General features: G+C 50.9%; 2 protein-coding genes across 15 annotated transcripts; one reads left to right on the forward strand and one right to left on the reverse strand.

The window, feature by feature from the left end:
- ALG1 (ALG1 chitobiosyldiphosphodolichol beta-mannosyltransferase) lies at positions 1-13,428 on the forward strand. Of its 10 annotated transcripts, none has more exons than XM_077906521.1 (13): positions 1-234; positions 1,320-1,397; positions 1,563-1,666; positions 2,783-2,931; positions 4,559-4,648; positions 4,998-5,108; positions 5,531-5,652; positions 5,844-5,882; positions 6,201-6,260; positions 7,700-7,810; positions 9,411-9,525; positions 10,385-10,485; positions 11,357-13,428. In XM_077906521.1, the coding sequence occupies exons 1-13, from the start codon at positions 27-29 to the stop codon at positions 11,377-11,379; spliced, it is 1,311 nt and encodes a 436-aa protein (XP_077762647.1). In that variant the 5' UTR covers positions 1-26; the 3' UTR covers positions 11,380-13,428. The 10 variants fall into 10 exon arrangements, with proteins under 10 accessions (XP_077762647.1, XP_077762648.1, XP_077762646.1 ...); XM_077906519.1 differs by having other exon boundaries at positions 2-234; positions 10,385-10,460; XM_077906525.1 differs by lacking the exon at positions 1-234 and adding an exon at positions 333-492 and having other exon boundaries at positions 4,483-4,648; positions 10,385-10,460.
- Positions 8,742-27,763, reverse strand: EEF2KMT (eukaryotic elongation factor 2 lysine methyltransferase). Of its 5 annotated transcripts, none has more exons than XM_077906532.1 (8): positions 26,650-27,161; positions 25,143-25,205; positions 23,154-23,234; positions 21,805-21,906; positions 16,711-16,844; positions 16,333-16,628; positions 14,448-14,597; positions 8,742-10,659 (listed from the first exon to the last, which is right to left on the reverse strand). In XM_077906532.1, exons 1-8 carry the CDS (start codon positions 26,776-26,778, stop codon positions 10,619-10,621), a joined length of 996 nt encoding a protein of 331 aa, XP_077762658.1. In that variant the 5' UTR covers positions 26,779-27,161; the 3' UTR covers positions 8,742-10,618. The 5 variants fall into 5 exon arrangements, with proteins under 5 accessions (XP_077762658.1, XP_077762657.1, XP_077762656.1 ...); XM_077906531.1 differs by lacking the exons at positions 8,742-10,659; positions 26,650-27,161 and adding exons at positions 12,291-12,563; positions 27,646-27,763; XM_077906530.1 differs by lacking the exon at positions 8,742-10,659 and adding an exon at positions 12,291-12,563 and having other exon boundaries at positions 26,650-27,153.
- Positions 27,764-27,795: the final 32 nt, after the last annotated feature.

A 27,795-nucleotide genomic window follows, 5' to 3' on the forward strand; every position in this document is an offset into this window, starting at 1 on the left:
CACGTGACCGCGGCCGGCGCGCCAAGATGGCGGCCTTCTGCGTGGCGCTGCCGGCGGTGGCGGCGTCGCTGCTGCTGCTGCTGCTGGTCTCCTGGAAGCGCTGGCGGGGGGCGCGCGCGAAGAGGCACGTGCTCATGGTGGTGCTGGGCGACGTGGGCCGCAGCCCCCGCATGCAGTACCACGCGCTGTCGTTCGTCCAGAGCGGCTTCGCCGTGACCCTTCTGGGCTTCTGCAGTGAGTGCCCGGGGGCCTCGGGAGGGAGGCCGCGCCCTCCGCGGCTTTGACCGGCGCGGGGGGGCCGCCCCTTTGCTCCCTCCCGCAGCTCTCTGTGAACCGACGCCCCGGTTAGCGGCCGACGGAGACGGCCAGGTGCCCGCCCCGCCTCTGCTGGAGGGGTCTCTGGGCGCTGCCAGCGTGAGGGAGCGCCTGCCCCGTGTCGGGGCTGAGCTGAAGTCCGCTGGGCTCCTTGCACAGTCTCACTTGCTCCTCCCAGTGAGTGGAACCCGGGCGTGTGTGACCCCAGGGCCAGGCCGCGCCCTCTCCATTGCACACCCTCAGGGCGGAGGTTTGCAGGCCAGAGAGGTTCCACCTGTGCTGCACCTCCGGCTTTTACTTTCAGGGTGTCTGCTCCTTCATCTTCCTCCGGGATGACGTCTTTAGAGGGTACCCCACGCGTGTATCAGGGGAAAGGGGGGAGTAGCACCGCTCTCCTTTGGCCCGGGTTTGCAGCGTCTGTCAGAGGCTGGCGTGGGCTTCCCAGGGGTCTGCCTGTGGCAGGACATTCCCACCGTCCCGGGGGTCTAGATTATTTGGAATTTGGAGTGCCTGCTGTGTAAGTAGATGAAGGTGGGGAAGACTCAGGCCCTTGCTCTGCGGGGAGAATCTGGACACGAAGTGTCCTCGTGCTCTGTTCTGGCTATGGAGGAACAGAGAAAAAAGCCTTATTTTCCAAAACATTCTTCACTATTCAACCTGAGGTGGGGGAATCATCTGACTTTATTTATTTACTTATTTATTTATCATCATCATCATCATCATCTGACTTTAAATTGCCCTCATCAGGGGCAGCCCGGGTGGCTCAGCGGTTTCGCAGAGTCTTCAGCCCAGGGCCTGATCCTGGAGACCTGGATCGAATCCCACGTCAGGCTTGCTGCATGGAGCCTGCTTCTCTCTCTGCCTCTCTCTCTCTCTCTCTGTGTGTGTGTGTGTGTCTGATGAATAAACAAAATCTTTAAAAATAAAAAATAAATTGCCCTCATCATCATCATCTGACTTTAAATTGCCCTGCCCACCAAATTAAAAGGTGATATTCTTTTCAGACTCCAGACCCTATGAGGAGCTCTTGCAGAACAGCAGAATTCAGATTGTGAGTTTGACAGAACTTCAGAAACTTCCAGGTAGGATGCAGTGAACTTCCAGTATCCAGTCTGTGTGTGTGTGTGTGTGTGTGTGTATATGTGTGTCTTGGGCAGGTGTGGGAGGATCTGCACATTGCCAAGAATTCTTTTGGAAGTAATAGCTTTTTTTTTTTTGGAAGTAATAGCTGTTTTTTTGACTTGTAGTTGGGCCCTACATTTTCCAGTATGGACTCAAAGTTGTATTTCAGTCCGTGCACTTGCTGTGGAAGTTGATATGCAGGGAACCAGCAGCCTACATCTTTCTCCAGGTAAATATCAGCTTTGTGGTGTTCTATGAAAACCACTGTTAAGTGTCCTTTACTTCCCAGCCTTTTAAAATATGCAAATTGGATGGGATGCCTGGGTGGCTCGGCGGTTGAGCAGCGGCCTTCAGCTCAGAGCATGATCCCTGCTCCAGGGATCAGTCCAAGGATTGGGTCTCACATTGGACTCCCAGTGGGGAGCTTGCTTCTGCTCCTGCCTGTGTCTCTGAATTTCTCTGTATGTCTCTCATGAATAAGTAAAGTCTTTAAAAAATATGTAAATTGATGAATAAATTGCATATTTGTATGTGCATGTAGATTTATAAGAGTAGGAGCTTATGGTACGTGTTCAATGTATTTATGGTACTTATTTCTTCTATGTCATAGAGTCTTACACTGCTCATTACATATTTATTCTTTTTTTTTTTTCTTAAGATTTTATTTATTCATGAGAGACAGAGAGGCAGAGACACAGGCAGAGGGAGAAACAGGCTCTGTGCAGGAAGCCTGATGCAGGACTCGATCCCAGGACCCTGGGATCACAACCTGAGCCAAAGGCAGACGCTCAATCACTGAGCCACCCAGGTGCCCCTTGTTAGCTGTTTTAGCGTTCACACTCTGATAGGTGAACTGATAGTGTGCACATTCTAATAGGTACAAAAATTACCTCTTTAGCCATCTTTTTATCTCCCTGGTTTTTGATGGTCTTGGACTTTTCAGTTTGGTCAACTTTATTTCCTTTATGAATTTTTATACCTTTTTTTGTGAGGAAGAGGATCTTTTCCCTGCTTATTAATTTCCAAGAGGTTTTTTTTTTTTAATTTTTATTTATTGATGATAGTCACACACACACAGAGAGAGAGAGAGAGGCAGAGACACAGGCAGAGGGAGAAGCAGGCTCCATGCACTGGGAACCCGACGTGGGACTCAATCCCGGGTCTCCAGGATCGCACCCTGGGCCAAAGGCAGGCGCCAAACCGCTGCGCCACCCAGGGATCCCATTTCCAAGAGTTTTGTAAAGATAATTAATCCTTTGTTGCTTATGTTTTAACTGTTTTCACTCAGTTTATTGTTGACCATGGTCTGGGTTTCCTTCTCTTCATTCAAGTGTCTCTTTCCCAGAACCCCCCAGGCCTGCCTGCCATTGCTGTCTGCTGGTTTGTGGGCTTCCTCTGTGGGAGCAAGCTCATCATCGACTGGCACAACTATGGGTACACCATTATGGGTCTAGTGCATGGCCCCAGCCACTGTCTTGTCCTCCTGGCCAAGTGGTGAGTGTCTGGGAAGAGGGTGCAGACACCTTCCCTGAACTGGGTAGGAAGAAGGGCAAGTGCAGAGACCTGGTAAGGCTGGTCCCCCATGTGCTCTGTGTGGGTAAGGACAAGGCTGCGGAATTAGGCTGACTCTGGTTACAAAAGTGATAGAAACAGGCCTAAGCCAAGGAAGATGTTTCTTTGTCCCGGAAACTACAGAGTTGAGAGACATGGCTGACTTTGAGCTCAAAAAGGTGTCAAGACCCACTCTCATTTCTCTCTCTGCATTCCCTACTGGAGGTGTTTCTCATGTGTTGGGGGCTCCCCTGGGCTCATCCCCACCCTGACAGGCTCAGTGGAGAAAGGAAGCCTCTCTGATTGGCTGATGCTCATCTGTCAGGCTCTGACATCTGACTGAGGTAGGGGGGCTGCAGCACCCTGATGTTTCAGGCTTAAGGGAAATGCTCCATTGTCAGGCTTGGGGTCCCAGGTGCACCCGAGCCAGATCCCCAAATAAAACTCAGGGCTGCTGTTGGGGGATGGAGACAAAGGCCACAGTCTGCTGCAGCCAGTGAGACAGGGAAAGGGAAGACGGGCCTGCTGGGAGCAGGTTGGATGTGGAACATGAAGAGTCATGTTCTGAGCCTGAGTGGGCAGCATCTGCCTCCTTTCCCTGATGGGTCATTCACTGAGGGTTGTAATAGCTATGGCAGCAGCAGCAAGCAATCGCTGAGTACTTGCTGCATGTGAGACCAAGCCTTTTATCCCATTCAGTCTACGCTGCCCTGGTGAGGATGTCCTGTGGTCACTCTCCTTTTACAAGCCAGGAAACTGAGATCAAGTGCCATTTTGCTGCTTGCCACACAGCTAACCAGCGTGAGGACCAGAATTCAGTCCCAGGCTATCCAGCTCTCAGGCCTCTCTGCATCCTGAGTGAGGAACAAGCTGTGGTACACCAGCGGCATTCAACAGCCTTGAGCGCTTCTTCCCCTTCCTGGTTCTCTTTCACTTCTGCACTGGGATCAGGGCTCAAGTCTCCTTTGGGAGCTAATCTATTGCTAACACCTCTCTAACATTTTTTAAACCATCCCTTGATAACCTAAAAGCCTTAGCCCCACGGCCTTTGCAGCAAGACCACAGTGTGACTGAGATTTAATGATGAGACCTTTATTATATTTCTTCCTTTGGTGGCAAGAGAATCTGGATTTTCCCTTCCGTAGAGAGAAGGTTTCTAACTGTATTTAAGCTGAAAGGCAGGCAGCCTGGGTGGCTCAGCGGTTTAGCGCCGCCTTCAGCCCAGGGCCTGATCCTGGGGCTCCAGGATCGAGTCCCACGTCAGGTTCCTATGTGGAGCCTGCTTCTCCCTCTGCCTGTGTCTCTGCCCCTCTCTCTCTCCCTCTCTCCCTCTCTCTCTGTCTCTCATGAATTAAAAAAAACCTGAAAGGCAACATGACTTAAAGAAAGCTATGAATGAAATAGCACAGATGGATCTCAGTGCAAACTCTGGGAAGGTGCCTCACCAGCAATCCGACTGGGGAGACCCCAGCTCTGTGCTTTCCTGTATCATAGGTGTCAAGTCGGTGGAGGTGGTGGCAGTAGTGGTGGGTCCCAAGGCTCTGGGCCAAGCGGTGATATGTCTTTTCAGGTATGAGAAACTCTGTGGGCGCCTGTCCCACCTGAACTTGTGTGTGACGAACTCGATGCGGGAAGACCTGGCAGAGAACTGGAGCATCAAGTAGAGGCCTGGGGAGGCGGCGGGTGGGCTAGGGGTGGGTGGGCAGCGTGATTGGTCCCAGCTTCAGTGCCTGCTGTGTCATGTTGGTGAGGTGTCCAGAAATGCCCAGGGGTCTGGGAGGTGGTTGCTGGTTTTGGGAAGCCGAGGGAGGAGGAGGCCAGACAGCCTATGCAGTTTTGGTCTTAGAACCTGTCTCTGTGCTTCCTCGAGTAATTCTAAAGCTTCTTACTTTCTCCTTGTCTGAGACGTGGATCCTCTGAATGCCCTTATTTTTTGGAATCCCCCTGAATCTTGTATTCCTTAGGCTTTTCTCTGGCTCTCTCTAGACCCCTTGATGATCTCATTGCAGAGCCGTGACCGTCTATGACAAGCCAGCATCTTTCTTTAAAGAAACACCCTTGGATCTGCAACACCAACTGTTTATGAAGCTGGGCTGCACCTATCCTGCATTTAAGGCCCGGTAGGTCTCCTGTCTTGTCTTTATGTGCCTACTCCTGTGTTTGCTGCCTCTCCCCCATCTCCTCACTGCTTTTCAGTCTCTCCCCTGGCTCCTTACTGGGATTGTGGCCTCTCTCATTTTCTGGCTGCAGACTTGGGAATCCCCTAATCCAGGGGTTGGCAAACTGTGACCACAGGCCTGCCACCTGTTTTGGTAAATAATGTTTTATTGCACTGCAGCACATTCATCCATTCATGCATTGTCCATGGCTGCTTTTGTACAGCAACAGCAGAACTGAGTTTTGCAAGAGATTGAATGGTGGTTCTGACATGGCCACATCCTGACCTTTGGGAGCCTGCGGGCCTCACTCTGGAAGGAGATGGGCATCCTGGGGCCTGAGGGCTTGCGCTGAGGCATCTCATGGCCTGTTTCTGTTCCTTCAGCTTAGAACCCCTGGATCTGGCAACAGAGAGGTCGGCCTTCACAGAGCGGGATGCTCAGAGTGGGGTGGTGACGCATCTTCGTGGGCGGCCGGCCCTGTTGATCAGCAGCACCAGCTGGACAGGTCTCAGGACCCTTCTGGGCACTTGGGGCTTATATGAGCACCTGGCTGCGCCGGTATTACCCTTGCCCCTGCCAGGCCTGCACCCCTGTATTTGAGGATACTGGGGCCTCGATGAAGAAGGGGAGGGTATTGTATTGGGAGAGGAGGCATCTAGAAACCAGCCCATGACACTTAGGTCTCTTTTCTTACAGAGGATGAAGACTTCTCCATCTTGCTGGCAGCATTAGAAAGTAGGTGTGTGGGTGTGATCAGGAGCTGGGCTTGTCAGGGGCTATTGAGCTGTGCAGTGCTCACCTTGCCTTGCGTGGTGTCCTCTGCAGCATGTTCTTGCCCCTAGGGCCACTGAGTGGGTCAACCTAAGGACACGGGTGGTGGAGATGGTGGCTCCGAGTCCCCATTTGGGTCACTGAGTGACCAGGTCCTAGATCTGAAATGCTACCTCTGGGAGTGATCCTGTCGTTGGGAGAGGCTCCCCCTACCATTCTGTCCCCCAACCCCCACTCACCTGATTAGATAATCCTGGTTATCATTTTATTTTTTAAACACAGAGTTTGAACAGCTGATCCTAGATGGAGAGAGCCTTCCTTCTCTGGTCTGTGTGATAACAGGTATCGCTAGGGACCTTCCAAATTCCCATATTAAATGGTAAATGGTAAAAGGCATCTGCCTTTATTGTGTGTCTTACCCATGCCAGGCATGTGATGTTAGTTGTCTTGTCAATCCTGACCACAGCTCTCTGATGTAGGGTTTTCTACACTAGCTCGACAGAGGAAACGGAAGCTCAGAGGGGCCTGACGGCAGAGTGTGGCTTCTAGTTGAATCTTGGATAGCATAGCCTCAGAGATACTGAGCTTGGGATCCCTGGGTGGCGCAGCGGTTTGGCGCCTGCCTTTGGCCCAGGGCGCAATCCTGGAGACCCGGGATCGAATCCCACGTCGGGCTCCTGGTGCATGGAGCCTGCTTCTCTCTCTGCCTGTGTCTCTGCCTCTCTCTCTCTCTCTGTGTGACTATCATAAATAAATACAAATTAAAAAAAAAAAAAAGAGAGAGATACTGAGCTTTATTTCTGCACTGGTTTCCAGGCATCTGGTTGTTTTTATTTTTTATATTTATTTACTTTTTTAAAAGATTTTATTTATTTATTCATGAGAGACAGAGACAGAGAGACAGAGAGAGAGAGGGGCAGAGACAGGCAGAGGGAGAAGCAGGCTCCATGCAGGGGGCCCGATGTGGGACCTGATTCTGGGACTCTAGGATCACGCCCTGGGCTGAAGGCAGGCGCTCAATCGCTGAGCCACCCAGGGATCCTCCCCAGCCCTGCTTTTTTTTTTTTTTTTTTAATTTTTTTTTAATTTTTATTTATTTATGATAGAGAGAGAGAGAGAGAGAGGCAGAGACACAGGCAGAGGGAGAAGCAGGCTCCATGCACTGGGAGCCCGATGTGGGATTCGATCCCGGGTCTCCAGGATCGCGCCCTGGGCCAAAGGCAGGCGCCAAACAGCTGCGCCACCCAGGGATCCCTTTTTTTTTTTTTTTTTAATGAAAGAGTCTACTTTAAACCAAAGTGTTCAACATAACATTGCTTCCAGAGTAGCCCAGTGGGGAGAGAGAGAAGCAGAGAGCTGTGGTTAGAGCAGAGTCCAGGGCTAGCTGCCCCACCTTGCATACTTCCCCCTCCTGGCCCTGGAGCTCCCAGTGGCAGCTAAAAGCCTACTGTACACACCGTGCCACCTGGGGGCATCAGGCAAGACACAGGCCAGTCTGGGTGAGAAGTTGTATCCAGTTGGCACTCTGGTGCCTGGCCAGAGTTTATTCTGATCACCTTCCCAGCCTGAGGTTTGCTGGATGCAGGTTGCTTGAGAGGAAGGGCCATGGCCTCAGTGGTCAGGGTGTATTACCCTGAGGGGTCTGCAAGGGGCCAGAGGGGGACCTGATCACAGCTGCAGAGCATGGGCCTTCTGCTCATACCCATGCAGGGGTTCTGAGGTCTGAGGCCTTGGGGTGGAGCCAGGGGGCCCAGTGCAGTGACTCAGATTTTCTCTGCAAGGCAAAGGGCCTCTGAAGGAGTATTACTGCAGCCTCATCAGCCAGAAGCGTTTCCAGCACATCCAGGTCTGTACTCCGTGGCTGGAGGCCGAGGACTACCCCCTGCTTCTAGGTAACGGCATCTGACAGGAGACCTACAGGGAGATGGCTGGGGTTTAAAAGGGAATATACTAGAGCAGGACAGGGAGAGTTTTTCTGAAAAAGGGTCAGATAGTAAATGTTTTATCTGCTTCTATTGCATATTCTTTGATTTTACAATCCTTGAAAAATTAAAAGCCATTCTTAGCTTAAGGACCATACACACACAGGCCTCAGGCTGGATTGGGCCCTCCTCAGGGCTACATGGGGCCAGGAGATGCCACCTGCCAGGAACTGCCCGAGGAGCTCTTGGCTGCTTCCTGGTGTGCTGGCTCCTCCTGCCTGTGGGGCCCCAGACGTCTTCCCCAGGGTTCTGTCATCTCAGCTTTGAGCCTTCCATTCAGTCCTGCTCTTCCATCCGAGCAGAAGGGCTGGACCTGGGCTTGGGTTTGGGTTCCCCGTTCCCTAGATCTGGGAGGGCAGTGGCTTGGGAGGTGTGGAAATCATGCGTTAGCCAGCATTGACTCCCCCAGGCCCCTCACTGGCTTCCTGTGTCTTCCTTTCTCCAGGAGGGGCGCGCTGGCCTAGTGCGGACATGTCTCTAAGGCCTCAGCAGCAGCAGTCAGTGAGCAGTCACGAGGGGAAAGCCTTTAGTTGGCAGGAGTTTCCAGCTAGTATCTAGTGACGCAAAGTTGTTTGGCTTTATTTTCACAGTGACAGCTGGTTTTCTGTTGGGTCTGCTATGGGTTTTTTTCCCCTAATTATTGTGGTAAAACACATGCAGTAAGATTTTGCTATTTGAACTATTTTTCCATTTTTAAGTATACATCCAACTCAGTATTACACGCACAGTGTTGTACAGTCATCACCACTATTTCCAAAACATTTTCATCACCCCAAGCAGAAACTCTGAACCCATGAAGCCATAATTGTTACAAGTTCTTTTTTTCCCTAAGGATTTTATTTATTTATTCATGAGAGAGAGAGATGCAGAGACACAGGCACAGGGAGGAGCAGGCTCCATGGAGGGAGCCTGATGTGGGACTCGATTCCAGGTCTCCAGGATTACGCCGTGGGCCGAAGGCAGGCGCCAAACTGCTGAGCCACCCAGCTGTTCCTACAAGTTTTTTTTTTTTTTTTTTTTTAATATTTTATTTATTTATGACAGATACAGAGAGAGAGAGAGAGGCAGAGACACAGGCAGAGGGAGAAGCAGGCTCCATGCACCGGGAGCCCGATGTGGGATTCGATCCCGGGTCTCCAGGATCACGCCCTGGGCCAAAGGCAGGCGCCAAACCGCTGCGCCACCCAGGGATCCCCCTACAAGTTTTTTTAAGATGCGTTATGGTTAAGTAGACAAAGGGAGGCTGTTTGAATAAAACTATCCATGATAGGCAGGTGGTTTCCAAACAAGGTGGAGTGGCTGGGAGTGGCAGTTGGGCAGCACTGCTGTGTACATCGCCTTCATCAGGTTGCTTGGCCACCTCCAGCCAGTTGTATGTGGGGTTGGGGGGCATTATTATCTGCTTTCTGTCCTCCTCCCCTGAGGTGTCGCTCCACAGTCCTTTTAGGATTTATGTTCAAGGGGTGCATGGCCTGCACTCTGACTGCGCCCTCTTGCCCCCACCGCGCAGGGTCTGCGGACCTGGGTGTGTGCCTACACAAGTCCTCTAGCGGCCTGGACCTACCCATGAAGGTGGTGGATATGTTCGGGTGCTGTCTGCCCGTGTGCGCTGTGAAATTCCGAAGGTAGGAGCAGAAACCGAATCTTCCCCGAGTTAGGTTCTCAAATCAGCTGTGGGTAGGGGTGGGAGGTGGGCAGCGAGGTCAGAACTGCTCAAGGAGCCCTCCTGGAAAATCCTACATTGCCAGGTGGGCCTTGGGAGTAGGGCTCTTGGGGTTTCTGTGGGTGAGTTTCCAGTTAGAGCTGATGCTGAAGAAAAAAAATATGTGTTAAATATTCTACTCAGGAGCCTGTGTTCACGGACAGAGTGGTGGCTGGAATTGCCACATGGTTGACATGGTTTTATTTCTCTCTCTCTCCCTTTTATCTGGGCTCATATAGTTGAATTAGTATCAGTTAAATGAGTGTAATTCTCTGTTTCCACTCTTCCTGGCAAAGATGAGTGTTTGGAGAGGGGGGTGTTAGGATAGGTTCTAGAAACAGTAGCCCCACCACTGGCTCAGTAGCCAGCCTCTGAATGGAAAATACAGGGTGTTAGACCCTGAGCTCTGGGCATGTGGGATTCACTCCCTGGTGACCTGGAAAAGTCACTCGTAATGTGTCAGGTCTACCTCCAGTGGGGTTGCCTTCTCCCTTGTTTCTCTGCTGTGCAACTGAGCACGTTCTCCCGGAAGAGAGTGCGCAGCAGGGAAGGTCAGTGTGTGCTTACTGTGCCTCCTTCTCGGAATCAGTTTGGATCTTTAATGTGTATCTGCTCCTCCAGGCCTTTTTTCTATTCAGATGGCAAATCTCAGAACAGACTCACTGAGAGCAGATGGACTGTTCCTGACCCCAGGCTTACACTGTGGGAGGGGTGGAGTGGGAGTACAGCTGGCACCACAGGGCTTTTCAAGGCAGTTCTCAAGTCTGTGGTTCTCTCTGCAGCTTGCAGGAGCTTGTGAAACACGAGGAAAACGGCCTGGTCTTTGAGGATGCTGAGGAGCTGGCAGGGCAGCTGCAGGTAGTCACGTCTGCCCCACACCAGGGTACTGAGCTACACCCCCTGATTCTTCGCTCCTGCGGCCAGGCAGGCCTGTGCTGGGTCTGGGTGGAAGCCGAGATGGGCAGTGGTGGTCTTGGGCTGGGTCTCTGTGGGCTTGGTGCAGGGAGGGGGCATCATCAGTCTTGGCAACTGAGACCAGGGACAGACAGCAAACTTTCTGGAAAGGCCCAGATAAAAAATGTTTTAGGCTTTGCCATAGTCTCTGTCAGAAGTACTCCATTGTGCTGTAACGTGAAAGCAGCCACAGTCTGAATGAAGGGATGTGACTGTGCTCCAATAAAACTGTACTTGCAAAGACAGGTGGGGGCCAAATTTGGCCCACGGGCCTAGCTTCCAAACACCTGATGAAGTTTAGCAAAGCTGGAAAGAACACAGACTGCCTTGTTCCAGCATGTGGGCTGGACAGTGGTGGGCAGCAGCTGAGGTGGGAGTTCTTGGTAGAGGGAGCACAGCAGAGGCCGGGGGCACGGTGTGTGGATGGCCCCAGTGTCAAGGAGGAGCAGAGTAGGGGATGGAGCATGGCTGGGGCGAGAGGCCTGTCCCAGCCCTGTGAGGAAGGGGCTTGCTGGGTCCAGGATATTAGGGTAGAGCCGTGTTTGATGACACTTATAATAACCACACTTGCTGTGGAAGCAGGGCCAGAGTGGGAGGCCTGCTGGGGGTCCAGGACACTGGTAGTGGTTCTGGAAGTGCAGTGACAGAGGGTTTGAGGGTTTTAGTAGGATCACTGGCCTGGCTGCCTGTGTTTGGAATGGGACAGGAGTCTAGGCTGCTGGGAAGGAGGGACAGCTCTTGACCTGGGAGGGGGTGGGAAGCAGTGATGAGGTAAGTTCTGGTCTTCGTTCTTATCCTAGATGCTTTTCTCAAAGTTTCCTGATCCTGCTGGCAAACTAAACCAGTTCCGGAAGAACCTCCGGGAGTCAGAGCAGCTTCGATGGGATGAGAGCTGGAAGCAGACGGTGCTGCCTTTGGTTATGGACACATGACCCCTTGGCCCAAAAACAGAGTTGGGTGTGGCCCGGTTCCTCTTAGCCCTGGGGAAACGCTTTAGAGCAGCGCCTCCCGGTGGACAGCAGCTGGGATGATGGCTGTGGAATGACATTTTTTAATGACCTGGAGTTTGTGGCCAGGAAACTGGTTCAGCCTGGTTTCCTCCCTAGGAGGCCCTGAAATATGAGACTCTTCTCATCTGAGTCTTTCTTTCTTCCTACTACATTTCCTGTTGTTTGCGTGTAGTATTTTCTTTTCTTTTTTTTTTTTTTAAGATTATATTTATTTATTCATGAGATACATAGAGAGAGAGGCAGAGACACGGGCAGAGGGAAAAGCAGGCTCCATGCAGGGAGCCCGACGTGAGACTTGATCCTAGGTCTCCAGGATCATGCCCTGGGCTGAAGGCGGGCTAAACCACTGAGCCGCGCCACCACCCCCCCCCCCCCCCCCCCCCCCGCCCCTCGCCCCGCTGCTCTATGTAGTATTTTCATCTCTTTGACCTGCTTTTGTTTTATGGTGTCTGCCTTTCCCAGTGTCTGCCCCATTGTGTTCTAATGTTTTAATTCCTGCCTTGAGGACAGTCACTGCAGCCTGCTGGGTTGTAACAGCAGTAAGACATGCCACGTGTACAACGGGCTTGGCTTCAACAGGGATGTGGGTACAGGCTCAGGGGTGGGGAAACATACTTGATATGTTTTTATTGGCACAAATGAAATGCTTATTTCAGAGTCAAAATTTTCATTTTTGATTTATAGGGATTTACGTAAGAACCAGAACTAGTGACAGAAAGGGGTGTCTACTTGAATAGTTTATATTTTATTAGAACACAGTTTGCAGTTCCTGATTCTGAATTTAACATTCTTCAAGCATTCAGGTCCAGTGAAAATTTTATCAGCTTTCCCACATAAAAATTCTTTACAGGATGGTGATTAAATTTTCATGTTAATCTTTAAAAACATTTGTAAACCTACAGCGTTAGTTTCAAAATTGCCATGTCTGAGTGTTCTTCATAGGGAAACAGCTTCTGGTCGTGATGAGGCACTGCTTCCCAGGGGATCCCAGCCTGGCCTGGAAATAATAACATATGTGTCACAGGATGGTGGGGTTTGGGGACACACCACCACCCTATATATCGTGGGCTGCAGGACAGACGTAGGCATATATACAAACCACAGACTTCTAGGCCCCATCTGGACACCTAGAATCAGCCTTCAGGGATGGGCCCAAGAACGGAGTTTTTAAATGGCCCACAGCAGCCAGCTTTGCTGCCCCTGCCTTCGGGGCCATGCCTGTCTCCGGAAGGTCGCAGACCTGTCTGGGTTTCCTGACCACTTAGTCTAGTGCCTCTTGGCAAAGGCTGGACATGCATCAGAAGAGCTTACATCCTCTTCATAAGCACAGATGTCTGAAGAGCCCTTGGCAAGGATCATTTTGTCATCCGTTTTTTTGTGAATGAAAACAATTAGAAAAATCAAATATTAGACCTAAAAGTATAGAAGTGTTGGAGTGCCTGGCTGCCTCAATTGGTGGAATATGCAACTCTTGATCTTGGGCTCATGAGTTCAAGTCCTACATTGGACCTAGAGCTTACTTAAAAAAAATTACACGTGTGTATGTGTGTCTATGATCCTGCCATCAAGTATAACAACTGTTAATTGGTGTATATTTTTTCATATTCTCCCTCTATGCAAATTAACATGAAGATGATTAGTTTTAAAAATACAAATGGGCTTGGGGTGCCTGAGTGTGGCTCAGTTGGCTAAGCGTCCCTCTCTTGATTTCAGCTCAGGTCGTGTTTCCAGGTTGTGAGTGTGAGCCCCAGGTTGGGCTCCCTACTGGGCATGGAGCCTACTTAAGATTCTCTCTCTGGAAAAAGAAAAAAAGATTCTTCCTCTTTCCCTCTCTTAAAAAAAATACAAATGGACTTTATATATATGGTGTTTGGTACTTTGCTTTCCTCACTGAAACCAAATCACAGATACCTTTCACATAGTATCTGAAGGAGGAATTCATTCTTTTTCAAAGCTACGTCTGTGGGACATGGGCACATGTGGGCGTCTGCCAGCAGAGGTGGCTGTCAGTGGGGCTCTGCTTGGGTGGATGGGTTGGGGTAAACATGGTCCACTGCCCCCAGGTTGCATGTGGAAAGCCCTGGCTGGGCCTGGCACGTGGTGGAGATTGCAGGGCAGTGGCCGGTGGTTGTGGGGTAGGAGAGTGGAGGCTGGGAGTCGGCTGCCTGGCTCCACTCAGGCTTAGGAAGTCACTTAGCCCCCCTGAACCCCAAGGTTTCCATGGGTGAGACTGGAGGATGACAGCACACCCCTCCCTGGTGCTTGAGGGGCTGACATGGCTGCAGCAGTGCCTGTTCAGGGTGTAAAAGGCAGAGGCCCCCCTCCTTCAGAGTCCACCCTACTCTTCCATTTACTGGGTGCTTAATATAGTGATAGCAGCTACCATGTTCCTGAGTGCTCCCTGCATGCTGGTCCCTGTGTCACCTCCCAGTGGATGTTTCCACTATAAAGATGAAGACAGGGAGGGGAGTGGGGGCACGGCTTTACCAGAGGAGGTGGTGGGATCTGTTCCAGAGTCTGCACCTCACCACTGTAGCCAGAACTCTACCCTGACACCCAGTGGCATCCACCATCCTCCCCATTCTACAGACCAGGAAGCAGGCCTGAAGGCCTTGAAACTTGCTCTAAACACACAGTAGGACTGCTGCATGAACTGCCTCTTCACCTTCAGAGCACAGCTTCCCAGCCCTGTTTCCTCTACTGACCACCCCGGGGAGGGGGCGGCTGGGTCCATACCCAGCATGCCATGTGTTCTGGGGCTTTTTGGTTTGTTTCCAGGGCCCCATTCCTTTGCTTTGCTGATTTCTGTGTCACTGGAGTCCTGTGTGGGGCCCAGGTGGCTTCTCAGAGACAGCAGCCCCTCCCAGGGCCCAGGGCTCACCCAGCTCGCTAGTGAACAGCTGGCAGGTCTGCGGGTTGCGGACAGTGAAGGCAACGTAGGCATCCGGAGCCTGCTGGCCCTTCAGGCAAGCAGAGAGCCTCTGCAGGACTCTGACCAGGGAGAGGACGGTTTCTGGGCAATACAGCACATCTGCAATGAAAACCTCAGGTTACTGAAAGGGGCTCACTGTAGGATTCAGGATCCAAGAAAGAGGGGGCCTGGTTGTGCTGACCTCAGCAGCAGGCCTGGGGCCTAGAAACAGCAGTTTTATTAGATTCATGCTATTGGACCCAAAGAAGATGACATAGTTAAAAAGGGAAACAGGAGAGAGAAAAAAAAAAAAAAAGCGGCCGAAAGATCCTGCAACAAATGGGAAATATCCAGGATCCACTGGTGTTCCTCCAAAAAAAAAAAAAAAGATTAATTCTGGAGTGCCTGAGTGGCTCTGTCAGTTAAGTGTCTTCCTCGAGCTTGGGTCATGATCCTGGGGTCTGGGATCAAGTCCTAGTCAGGCTCCCTGCTCAGCAGGGGAGCCTGCTTCTCTCTCTGCCCTTGCCTTCTCTCTTGTTTACTCTTTCTCAAATAAAATCTTTAAGAATAAGATAAATCAATTCTTTGCCTATGGTCTATTTAGAAGATGCTTAACAAAGGGGTGTCTGGGTGGCTCAGTTGGTTAAGTATCTGCCTTTGGCTGGGGTTGTGATTGCAGCATCCTGGGATCCCAAGTCGGGCTCCCTGCTCAGCAGGGAGTCTGCTGCTTTCTCTCCCTGCTCTTGGCGCTCTCTCCTGTGCTCTCTCCTCAAATAAATAAATAAAATCTTAAAAACAAAAGACACTTAATGAAGCAAACCCCAACCTTCTCACACTTGTTTCCAGCAGCCTGCTGCTTGGTTCGCTGCGTGGAGGTGGGGCAAACTCGCTCCCTGTGGGCATGCTGACGTGGGATGGTGCTGCTCAGGCTCTGTCCTGGCCACTGTAGGCCTGTGGGTCTTGGTTGCCGTCCAGGACCGGAGGCACAGCACAATCAGCCAGATAGGGGACTGTGTGTGCTTCATGGGGGACAAGGGGCCTGTTGGTTGTACACCCCTTGCCTCCAGGACCCTGTCCTTATACCTGAAGTGGGTGGTCTCCTCCCTGTGGGGCTCATCTCTGAAAGATATGGGGGCAAGGACCAAGGACAGAGATGGGCAGGGAGAGCCCTTGGGTCAGATGTGCAGACCTGTGGTGACAACAGAGCTGTGTGCAGACACAGGAGCAAGTGCTCCAGGGGTTGGGGCACGCAGAGCTCATTCCGACTCGACACTACCGACTCGACACTACCGTGGTCTGACCCTAGGCCTGGCCCAGGGCTGGGTGTCTGTGACATGCATAGGAATCAGACATGGTCCTGGGAGAACCATGCTATCCCTCACAGCCCTGAGAATACAGGCCTGCCATGGCCATTTCTGCCCCACATCTGAAGTCTGGGTGGTGGTGGAGGTGGGGCTGGCGTTCAGCTCCCGTGCTTCATGGGGTTGCTCTGGGCATTTCACTCAGGTTCTAGAGAGGGACATAAAAATCCCTCTACTCAGCTGCAGCTTGGCTAATAGGTCAGACTGGTTTGGTGCCTGGGGCCTGTTCTCTCCATTTCAGGCTTTGCAGAGAAAAGTTGTGTTCATTTATCTGACGGAACCATTTTAACAAGAGTACAAGTGGCCACTGTGTCAAATGGGAGGGCTGTGGCTTTAGGGCATCTGAGAGGCATGCCCTGTGGTTTGATGTCACCCTGGAGGCCCACAATGGCCCTTCTAGAAGTCTCATCACTCCTTTGCCCTGGCAGCATGCACATTCCCAGAGCTGAGAGCTGGGTAGAGCTGTTCTAGTTGCCCCGGGTGGGGGGCAGTACCTGCTGCTATGATTACATCTGGCTGGAAGGCAGCGAGCTGAGGGGCTGTCACGACGTCCCAGTCCAGCTGGGCCACTGTCACCTTGGGGCTCTCTGAGTCGTAGGTGTTGTGTCCTGGGTGCTGTGCAGGGGCAGTGGCATCTGGCTCCAATGAGAGGCCATTGAGAAGGATGTTTCCTCGGAGTTGCTCAAGGACACAGCTGTGATAGTCGCTGAAGACGTAGGCGCTGGGACAGCATGTCTTGCAAATGGCCAGGCCCGTGAGGCCAGCTCCACTGCCGAGCTCTAAGACAGTCCTGCGTGGGAGAAGGGGGCCTGTGCTTGAGACCGTGCTGGGGAAACCCCACCTCCCTGCCCTGGAGCGCACCCTGAGGTCACCTGTGAGCAAATGCGGCTGGGTTCTGTATGGCCCATTCTGCGAGGTACAGCGCAGCGTCCCATGTGACCAGGCCGGTGGTGCCGTGGGAAATGATGGCTGTGCTCTCAGAGAGCGTGACCGAGTCTCCAGAAGGCTGAGCGGAGACACAGAGAGAGAATAAATTCAGCTACCAGGAGACAAGAAGCTGATTTTAAAAAGAAATCACAACAGGTGGAGGGATGGCTAGAAAAGACTGTGGAACATCCGGCCACAGAGTACTACACAGCCTCGAACAGGAACAGGTTATCACTGTGCGCGCCAGCCCAGGTGGGTCTCGAGGGTGTTAACGCTACATGAAGAAAGCCACGCATTGTAGGATTCCATCATCTAACCTCAAAATAATGGAACCGAGGAGAGGGAGAACAGATCAGGGGCTGCCAGGTGGGGATGGTGGGGGCCGGGGACAGGCGAGGCCTGAGGGAGGTTTTTGGGTGACAGAGTAGGTCAGAATCATGATTGTGGTGGTACCGACAAGGACCCGCTCGTGTGACAAATGAGGTACACCTACACAGGCATGGTGTCTACGCCAGTGTCCTGGTTGTGATGCTGAGCGAGTTAGGTCCCACATTTCCAGTGGGGGAATCTGGACAGAGGGCACGTTTCTATACTGTTCTTGCAATTTCTGTGAGTCTATAATTACTAACAACAAGAAAAAGGCATCATGAGCTATATGTGAAAAATCTCAGTGTGTGGGGCCTTCCTCAATTCAACCCGGCATTTGGGGCTTGGCCCTTGAACTTTCCCATCACCCTCATAGCAGGTGGTTTGCTGGCAAGTGGTTCATGGAACATGCAGTCCTGAAATGTGTTCTTCAAAGCGGGGCTTCTGAGTGTGGCACCTCCAATACACACTCAGGGGTGGTTTCCTGCTATCTCTGAGTTTACAAAACTCTTATTGGAGACTCAGGTCTCTGGAGTACTGAGCAGTCATTTGTTCATTCATTCATCCACACATTTTTCCTGAGCCATCTCCCAGGGTGCTGGGGATTCAGATGTGACAAGACCAAGTCATTCCCTGTTCTTAGGGAGCTTACATGCCAACAGGGGATAAAACCATAATAAACGAAGTAATTTCTCAGTTTTTCAGTGCTATGAAGAAAATAAAAAGGACTACATGATAATAGAGACTGGGAGTCTATTTCAGCTAGTTTGGTCAGAGACAGCCTCTTTGAGGAGGTGTCAGGTGACCTGGGATGTGAGTATAAAGAAGTGAGGCATGTGAGATTTTAGGAGAGCATTCCACGCAGAGCAGGTGCAAAGGCCCTGAGGCAGCATTTCAGTTGGTGAGTTCAAGGAAGGCAAAGAATGCCAGAGGTGTGGAGCATAGGGAAGGCAGGAGGAACGAGACGAGAGAGGGAGGCTGGGGCAGGGCATGCAGGGCCTGGCAGGCCACATGAGACAATAGTATGGGTCTGAGTATGAAGGGAAGCCACTGACAGGTTCTGGGTGGTTGAGTGACCTGCTCTGATTTATCTCTTAAATGAAGGAGAGCCCTCTGGGGGTTCTGGAGTATAGTTTTGAATCTTCCTGAATCCCCACATACAAATAGACAGAGTAGCGAGATATGGACAACATTCAGCAAAACTAGGTGAACCCAAAATATTAACAAGTGGGGGGCAAATCACCAATAAACTCAAGACTTGTGTGTTCCACGCATCTGTGCAGTGGGGTGCACAAGTCTGAGGACAGAACCCCAGCAGCCAAGTGTTCACTAGAAATGCAGGTGCCTGCTGTGAACCACGGCCCATGGAGGAAAGAACTTACTGCTCCAGTCGTCTGGGGTGTGAGCGACCCAGGGTGAGGCCTAATGGCAACCAGAAACACTCAGAAATGTGTGACGAGAACATGAAAACATTTCAGATGTCGAGCTACATGAGGAGAACATGAGAATGAAAACAAAACATAAAAACCAGATAAGCCCATTAGAAAAATGAGGTAAAAGAGAAATTAAAAAAAATTTTTAAAGATTTTATTTATTTATTCATGAGAGATACAGAGAGAGAGAGAGAGAAGCTGAGACATGGGCAGAGAGAGAAGCAGGCTCCATGCAGGGAGCCCAATGTGGGACTCGATCCTGGGATCTCAGGATCATGCCCTGAGCTGAAGGCAGACGCTCAACCACTGAGCCACACAGGCATCCTAGGAGTGAAACTTTAAACATCAAAAAGAAATTAAGAAAGAGATTGTTAGGGATTGATTTTTTTTTAAAATATTTAATTTATTTATTCATGAGAGACACAGAAAGAGAGAGAGGGGCAGAGACACAGGCAGAGGGAGAAGCAGGCTCTATGCAGGGAGCCCAATGTGGGACTCCATCCCAGGACTCCAGGATCACGTCCTGAGCCGAAGGCAGATGCTTTAACCGCTGAGACACCCAGGCACTGATTTTTTTTTTTTTAAGATTTTATTTATTCATGAAAGACACACAGAGACAGAGACATAGGCAGAGGGAGAAGCGGGCTCCCCACTGAGCAGGGAGCCTGATGTGGGGCTTGATCCCAGGACCCTATGATCATAACCTGAGCTGAAGGCAGACACTCAACTGAGTGAGCCACCTAGGTACCCCTTGAATTACAGTTTTTAGTATTTGTTTTTTGCTTTCATTTTCCGTGAAAGTACCTAAAAATGGGTGTCTTAAACAACAGTAATTTATCATCTCACGGCTTAGGAGGCCAGAAGTCCAAAATTGAGGTATTGACAGGGTTGGTTCCTTCTGAGGGCTATGAGAAAAGGATGTGCTCCCAAGCCTCTCTCCTCAGCTTGCCGATGGCTGTCTTCTTGCATCTTCACATCATCCTCCCTCTGGGCCTGTCTGTGTCCTAATCTCTTCTTACAAGGGCACTGGTCCTATTGGGTTAGGGCCCACCTAATGACCTCATTTTAACTTGATTCTCTCTGTAAAGACCCTACCTTCAAATAAGGTCCCAGTCCTGAGGTTCTGGGGGTTAGGACTTCAACATATGAGTTTAGCGGGAGGGCACAATTCAGCCCCTAATAGGGGCACCTGGGTGGCTCACTCAGTTGAGTGTCTGCCTTTAGCTCAGGTCATGATCACAGGGTCCTGGGATCGAGCCCCACATCAGGCTCCCTGCTCAGTGGGGAGTCTGCTGCTCCCTCTTCCTCTCCCCCTGCTCATGCTTTCTCTCTCTCTCTCAAATAAATAAGAAATAAATAAATCTTAAAAAAAAAAAAGGAATTCAAGAAAACGTTTCTGAAAAAAAAAAAAAAAAAACGATTTGAAATAAACATTGAAGGAGTACACAGTGCATCCGAGATCACTGACCAAGAACAATCAATCTCGAGATACATTCTACTAAAATTCTGGACTTTAAAAAGTCCTCTGGCCATTTAAGAGTAAAGGGCATAGGGATCCCTGGGTGGCGCAGCGGTTTGGCGCCTGCCTTTGGCCCAGGGCGCGATCCTGGAGACCCGGGATTGAATCCCACGTCGGGCTCCCAGTGCATGGAGCCTGCTTCTCCCTCTGCCTGTGTCTCTGCGCCCCTCTCTCTCTCTCTGTGACTATCATAAATAAAAATAAAAATTAAAAAAAAATTAAAAAAAAAAAGAGTAAAGGGCATAGGGCACAAATAGGAAAGGATAATAGGTTATTACTAGGCTTTCCCACAGCAACACTCCATGCTTAGGAAGATGGAGGAATATATTCAAGAAATTTAAGGGGAGAGAAAGGCGTGCATTTTGAGCTTCTATAAGGACACAATCTGCAGCAATGGATTGTATCCCTTCTGGGTATGGTGGAAAACCAACTCACCGTGTTGACAAAGAATCAAGTCTGTATCCTGCCTTTCATCTATGGGCTCTATCAGTGGGTAACCAAACAGTGGATAAAGGGGGGCATCTCATAAAATCTCTCTAGTCAATGAATGGAAACAAAGCAATAGAATTAGAATACCACCCTTTTGTGTCCTCCAATGGATAAAGAATATAAGCTTTGAGCATCTGTAACTGTTCCCATAACAGAGATGATATGCCTCCTAGAGCCTCGTGTTGTATTTTTGCCAAAGGAATCAGGCAGATGTGAGTCTGATTGGGCTCCCGAATCCAGCCCCCCAGTTAGTGGGGAACAGAGGATGGAAGACCCAGCTGAATAGCACCATGCACAGGTAACCAAGTCCAGCCTGTGGAAAGCTCTCCAGGCCTGTTCAACAAAGGCACTGCCAGGGAAGAAATAGCTGGAGGGGACCTTACACGAGACCTAAACGCTGGAGTCCCGAGGTACATGGGGCAGGAGAAAACCACAGAGTGACTACTTCAAAGGCCCTGGTGGTTACTTTTGTGAGGATGGAGGGCTTGCAGGCTGGCTGCCAAAGTTCTGCCCCTGACTGGAGAAGTGGTTACCACGGTGGCCATCTTGCAACAATTCAGTAAGCTGTGCACATTTATTTTGTGTGGTTTCCTGTATCTGTGTTTTATTTTATAATAAAAGGTAAAAAAAACAAAAACAAAAACAAAACAGGGATGCCTGGGTGGCTCAGTGGTTGAGTGTCTGCCTTCTGCTCAGGTCATGATCCTGGGGTCCTGGGATCGAGTCCTGCATCGGGCTCCCCATGGGAAGCCTGCTTCTCCCTTTGCCTGTGTCTCTGCCTCTCTCTCTGTGTCTCTCATGAATAAATAAATAAAATCTTAAAAAAAGAAAAAAAAAAGGTAAAAAACAAACAAAACCCAAGATCCCTTTAACTGTTGTGTGCAGAATGGGTTTCAGAAGCTAGAAGACCCAGAAGCTAGAAGATCAGTCCAAGGGCCGAGGCATTTGCCAGGCCAGTGAGGATGGTGGCCACGGGCAGCACAGAGAGACTGCTGTCCTGTAACAACCATCCATCAAGTATTTACTGAGGATTGAGTACCTGCTATGCGATTATGTGCATTACCTGACTTAACCCCCAACCACCCCATAAAATAGGCACTGTTATGTGTTGAAATGCTTGGTTTAACTGACCTCCTCTAATACCTCAGAGCTGACAGGTCAGGAGTCTGAGTTTCAGCTCTGTGTGCAGGGGTGGATGTCTGGATTATGCGGGGAGGGTGCTCGTCTCCTACCAACAGATAGCTCCGGTGGCACTGGGTGGGCTCCTTGGGCATCAGGACCTCTGCCAATGCTTCGTACAGTTCGTCCAAAGGCTCCGTGTGGACAGCCTCGTGCTGGGGGTGGGCAGAGCAAGAACTTCAGCCAAGAGGTTTAAGTTGACCCTCATGAATCAAACAAAGGTTCCATGTGTTTGCTTTTACTCTTACTTGTAAAAATGGCTGGAGGGTTTTTACCAAATTTGGATGGGAGATTTGGTATGGATTGACTTAATATAAGCCACCTTGCATATAAAAAATTCATTTGGTAGTGGAGCTGGACAGTATCTCGGGCATAGAGAGGGTGAGGGTGAGGTGTACTCTAGGGCAGCAGAAACAGGATTGCATGAGCTGCCCTGTGACGGTGACAGAGGGCTCTGCCCTTTAATCATGACATTGTGGATGGATCAGGCTACTGGTGCTTTTAAGTGAGCTCAGGAAAAAGCCACAGGGATGGGCACTCTACATGTTGTGGTTGGCTTCATCAATGGGCAAACCTCTGTCATGCATCTTAGAGGGTCAGCAGCAGGGGGGGCCATGCTTCTCCTGGTGGTTCTGGGGGGGGGGTACATGCAGGCCCTGAGTAGATGCACATGTTGGTGAGAACCAGGTGGGGAGAAACCAGGATTGTTTCACGTGCTAAGCCTGAGTGAGACATGGCCCATGCATTCAGTGGCCGAACACAGCAGGTCTGATGCTGACCACTAAGGATTCACCTCTGAGGTCCAGTCTAATGTGAAACGCAGCGAGCTTGGGCTCATTCTTAAAATACAAGCTGTATTTGATGGGATGAGCTCTAGGTGTTATGCTATATGTTGGCAAATTGAATTTAAATAAAATATAAAAAAAAAATACAAGCTGTGTCAGTCAGGAAAAGAGCCCACATCAGGTAGCTCATTAAGGAGAAGACGGTAAAGGGAACTGGTTATGAAGATACTGCGAGCCCTAAAACCTCCAATAGAGGGCAGTGTGGCAATCCAGAGATTGGTAGAAGCAGGAACCAGTCAAGACCCTGCAGGCTGGCTGGCTTGGGGGGTGGGGGGCTGGGACCATGGAGGAAATGCAGCTGCCGCTGGAGACCTCTTGAAGCACAGAGAGATGCCCTGGCCTCTCTTCCTGCTGCTCCCCATGGCCTCTGACTGGTCGAACCCCGATGGGAACAGTTACACAGGGAGACCCCTGACATATGGGGCTCTGCAGAGCAGGCAAAGGGCATGGGACAAATCCAAGCTCCAACAGGCAAAGCTAGGCAGAGTCTACTTCGGGAGAGCAAGCCAAGTCCCAGATGCTCTGTGGCTGCCAGACGGACAGTGCCCATTACTGACCTTTCTGATGAGCTCCGAGAGAAAGCACCGGGCATATTTCACTGACGGCGGATGCTTCACACACAGAGGATGCTTCACGGTCTGTGGCAAAAGACACAATGTGGGTTGCTGGAGAGATGTCGCCGTAAGTCTCTCATGAGCCTCAAGTAAATACAGGGCAACCCCATTACTTGATCCCTCAGAAAAGATGTGTACAGACACAAGCATTCTGGGTTCGGGCGACCCTCAGGCATCTGAAACAGTAAGTCTTAAGATACAACTCCTTTCCTAAAGAAATTTCTCCATGACCGTGGCACAGGCCAACAGAACATTCTGGGCAGAACATGGAGCATGTGGACCCAGGCTAACACCCTGTTACAGACTCAATGTTTGTGTCTCCCCAGTTCGTATGTTGAAGCTTAACCCCCAATGTGACAGTTGGAAGGCAGGGCCTTTGGGAATGATTAGGTCGTGAAGGTGAAGCTTCCATGAACGTGATCAGTGCCTTTCTAAGAAACCCCAGAGAGCTCCCTTGGTCCTTCACAGAGGACACAGCTGTCTATGAACCAAGAAGTGGGTTTCCCACCAGACATCAAATCTTGGGGCACCCTCATCTTGGTCTTCCCAGCCTCTAGAACTGTGGAAAATAAATTGCTGTTGTTTATAAGTCACTCAGTCAATGGCATTTTGTTCTAGCTGCTGGAATGGGCCACCTCTTCCCAGGGTAGGCAATGTGAACTAGTTTTCAGTGGGGACAGTTGTGGGATTGTCCGGCTCCTCGGAAAAGGTGAGAGCCCAAACAGTGGGGGCAGACAGACTGGGCACTTGCTCTCCTGGAGCTCACATGCCAGGATGAGGTCGAGTACTATGAATGGTGGGACAGGGGGAAAGTGGGGGCTCTGCCTCGGGTATGGTGGAGGGAAAGGGGGCTCTCGGCGGGGGGGCACTTCAGCTGATGTCTAGAGAAGCAAAGAGCGTGGAGGGGGCAAGTTCTAGGCAGAGAGGATAGTTTGTGCAGGCTCTGAGGCAGGCATGGCTTGGCATTTTGGGAAGGAGGGCAGGGGAACAGAGGCAGTGAGAGTAGGGGCCAGGTCACGTGGAGGGACAGGATTTTACCCAAGGGCAACAAAATACCTGCACCACCCTTCAGGGGCTTTCTAGTTGGCTGGTGTTAGGTTTTAGCCTCAGAGTGGGCTGCCCCACAAGGACCTCAGAATCTCTGAGCTCACAGTCCTGAATGACTGGATTGCCCTGCAAGCCTCTCCTAGCCATGGTTGCATCTTCTCCACCTGATGATCAGACCATCTTGGTTTACCCTCGATAAAGGAATTCCTAACCTAGGCTTCTTGGACAGGCTTGGTGGTTGGAGGGGTGCCTATAACCCCTTGAATTTGTACACAAAATGTATTCTTCTGGTCCTCTTTTTTCTTGGTGGGGGACAGGGGGAACCAGAGAGTCCATAACTTTGGGTTTTCAGAAGGGTTCATGATCCTTAAGATAATTCATAGCCAGGATGCAGTGTGATCTCCACTTGATCCGCATGGCCAGGGTCAGGGTGGGGCAAGGCCAGGCAGAGTGGTGGTCTCACCTCTACCCTTGCCCAGATGTACCTTAGAATTCAAACCCTACCTCAGAAAGGCAGAACGTATCTACATTTAGAAGAGAAACGAGTGGGCAAGACTTGCCTCCTTATGTTTTCCTTAAATGTAAATGTAAAGAAAGCCTTTGAGCAGCTACCAAATGCTAGAAGATGTTCCCATAGCTGTCATCTTGGTTTTCATTGTGGATGGTTTCAAAAACATCTCCCAGATTCCCTCCTCGCATGCAGATTTTGTATATTCTAATGTCTTCATCTAAGAAAAACAACAGAGCCAGAGCTGTCTGAGGTGCTGCCACCCAAACGCAGTGTCTTTCTTTTTAAAGGCTACAAGTGCGCCCACTGCGTTTCTGTCATGTCCTCATGGGCAAGTCAGGAAGCTGGTGATGCGATCCAGTGATTCTAATTCTTACCTTCTGCAAAATAATCAACAGCAGCTCAGGACCTGATGAGTCTCTTAATTTCTCTTCTAGGCTCTATTTAGAGAGAGAGAGTGGAGGGGAGAGAGAGAGAAATCTCAAGGGCATTTTCACAGGAACATTAAACGTGCAATAGGACATGTTAGCAAAGTGCTAAGTGATCTCTCCCCAGGGACAGGGGGCCAATTTGAAGTGGAAGCCACAGGCAGGCTGAAAGCCTGAACTTGAGAAGTCCTGGGTTACACCTGAATGAGCCAAAGAAAGAATGTCATAAGACAGACTCTTGGTTTGCATTAGCTCTGACTGCTTGGGCTTGCCTGGGCCACAGACCAGCTCCGTGGCTGAAATGGTCAACCAGGAATTGCAGGAGAAGCCACGACATTGACATCTGATGGGCTCACCTTAGATTTGACATCTGAGTTATAATGGACAGACAGGCCAGGCCAGGTTATGCTGTCCTGACAGGGAACTCCAGCCCAGCAGCGAGGTCAGTCTGTAGAAGTAGGCAGTCTGGTCCTGGCTGGTGTGTGACATCAGGCAAATCACTTCATTTCTCCAGAGTGACTTATGCTCTAAAAGGCCTGTAAGCCCTGGCCTTTGCCCCTGTCTCTGACCTTATCTGCCACCACCCCTGGCCTCTCTGCCATTCCTCAACTGTAGCAGTTTATTCTCACTGTCAGGGCCTTCCTGTCCAGGTTCTACTTCAAATGTCACCTCTTGGGGAAGGCCTTCCTGACTCCCCTACTTTGATGATACATTTCCCTGTTTTATTGGCTTTACAGCTACTGTCATCTCCTGGTGTTTTCTTGCTTATTCATTTACCTGTTTATTCTCTGGCCCTTCCATCCAAGCAGGACCTCATCTGTAATGCGTGCTGCTGATTCTTGGTGCCCAGCTCATGGAAGGCATTGAGAAAATATTTGGTGATGGAATAAAAATATTAGCTAACACTTACATTCACTTGTGACAAGCTAGGCACTGCCTCAGGTGCTTCATACTCCTGTAATCCTGACACCAGCCCTATCATTATATCCCCACTTAATAAGAAATCTGAGGTATAGGAGAGATGCAGTCACTTGCCCAAGGTCACACAGCTTGTGTGGGGTTTGGCTAGGACCCCAAACAGGCAGGCTGGTTCCCATGCCTGAGCTCCCCATTGCTGCAATCTTTCCTGTCAAATGTGAATAGTAGTAACAGTATCCACTGGCATGGCTGTTGTGGACCAGTCTAAGTAAGCATTTATCATGGGCCTGGTACAGAGTAAGCAGTCATTTTCATGTGAATAATTATAGTCGATATCGAATTGGGACCCACAGATGCTGTTACGAAGGTTTACATTTTGGGTTAAAAAATGAACATATTCCATTCTGACTGGAAAGACATCTCAGAATGCTAAATGGGTTAGGTCAATGAGACACAAATGACTAACCACCACCCCTTAAGATGGGGCAGACTTAGGGGAGGAATATGTGCCCAATCTGAGTCATCCCAGTGAGCTCACCGTACATGAATTATGAAAGAGGCAGCATCGTGAGAGCCCCTGCATTGGCAGAAGGAAGCGGCTGCCACAGTTATTTGCCCGTGCAAGAAGGGCAGGTCCCCGGGGCAGGGGAAGTGAGACTAATTCCATCTCTTTTCTGGCCTGTTTTGTACCTCCCTGTCTCTTCCATCACAGGCATAAGAGCCTCAAAGTGCCCCTGCAAGGATTCTGTCCAATGCTTGATGGTACAGATGAGAACGGGAGGCCTGGCGAGGGAGGAGGGCTGTGGTGTCTGTGACTTGGTCATTGCCCTCCTTGCAACGCGGTCCCCCTGGTGTCCTGAGGATGTTGACTGGTTAAATCGGCAGCAGCAGCCAGGGGCACCTGGGTGGCTCAGGGATTGAGCAGCTTCCTTGGGCTCAGGTCATGATCCTGGGGGTCCTGGGATGCTGGGGTCCTGAGATCGAGTCCCACTTCGGGCTCCCTGCACGGAGCCTGCTTCTCCCTCTGCCTGTGTCTCTGCCCCTCTCTGTGTTTCTCTCATGAATAAATAAATAAAATCTTAAAAAAAAAAAAAAAAAAGGGCAGCAGCAACTGTTACCCAATGGCCAGAACGACAATAGGCTAAACAACAACAAAAAAGTAACGAAACTGATCACGATTTGTCCCGGGCTCTAACCCCCGAGTGACACAGAGAGGTGGGAGGTCACCCCTGCATTCCTGGAATTCGTGGACTCAGTCTGCAAAGGCAGCCAAGGGCGGTTAGGGCCCGGGGAGCAGGGAGCGCAAGGCCGAGTGCTGGCTGGACACCGCCCCCGCCCCCCCCTCCCCGGCCCCCAGCGCCCACAGATGTGCCTCCGCCGCTCACCGCCAGCCCGCGACCTCCTCCCCCTCCGGACGCGCGGCCCCGAGCACGCGAGGGAGCCGAGAACACCACGCGGCGGGGGGAAGGGGGCGGGCGCCCGGAGCCCCCTCCCCGATCGCCCCTCCGCCCCCGTCGCCTGTCCCACCTCCCACCTGCCAAGGGAAAGAGCGCAGCGTGCGCGCCGCCAGGTAGCGGCTCTCGAAACTCTGCAGCAAGCCCGCGGCCTCTGCACTCTCCTCCGGCGCCATGGCGGGGCGGGGCGGGGCGGGGCGGGGCCGCGGCGTTGCCCGGGAGACGCGGCG

The sequence above is a fragment of the Canis aureus genome, chromosome 8 (genome assembly GCF_053574225.1).
Source record: "Canis aureus isolate CA01 chromosome 8, VMU_Caureus_v.1.0, whole genome shotgun sequence".
NCBI classification, from domain to species: Eukaryota; Metazoa; Chordata; class Mammalia; order Carnivora; family Canidae; genus Canis; species Canis aureus.

Bases quoted from the DNA above. Each gene is read 5' to 3' on its own strand.
- ALG1 (XM_077906519.1), top strand. From the start codon at position 27: ATGGCGGCCTTCTGCGTGGCGCTGCCGGCGGTGGCGGCGTCGCTGCTG. The intron at 2,932-4,558 runs GTGAGTGTCTGG...ATGTCTTTTCAG, and splicing joins CTTGTCCTCCTGGCCAAGTG to GTATGAGAAACTCTGTGGGC. The intron at 7,811-9,410 runs GTAACGGCATCT...CCCACCGCGCAG, and splicing joins GGACTACCCCCTGCTTCTAG to GGTCTGCGGACCTGGGTGTG.
- EEF2KMT (XM_077906530.1), bottom strand. From the start codon at position 26,778: ATGGAATTAGTCTCACTTCCCCTGCCCCGGGGACCTGCCCTTCTTGCA. The intron at 21,907-23,153 runs GTCAGTAATGGG...GCCCACCCCCAG, and splicing joins TCTCGGAGCTCATCAGAAAG to CACGAGGCTGTCCACACGGA. The intron at 14,598-16,332 runs GTACTGCCCCCC...TTTTCATTGCAG, and splicing joins AGATGTAATCATAGCAGCAG to ATGTGCTGTATTGCCCAGAA.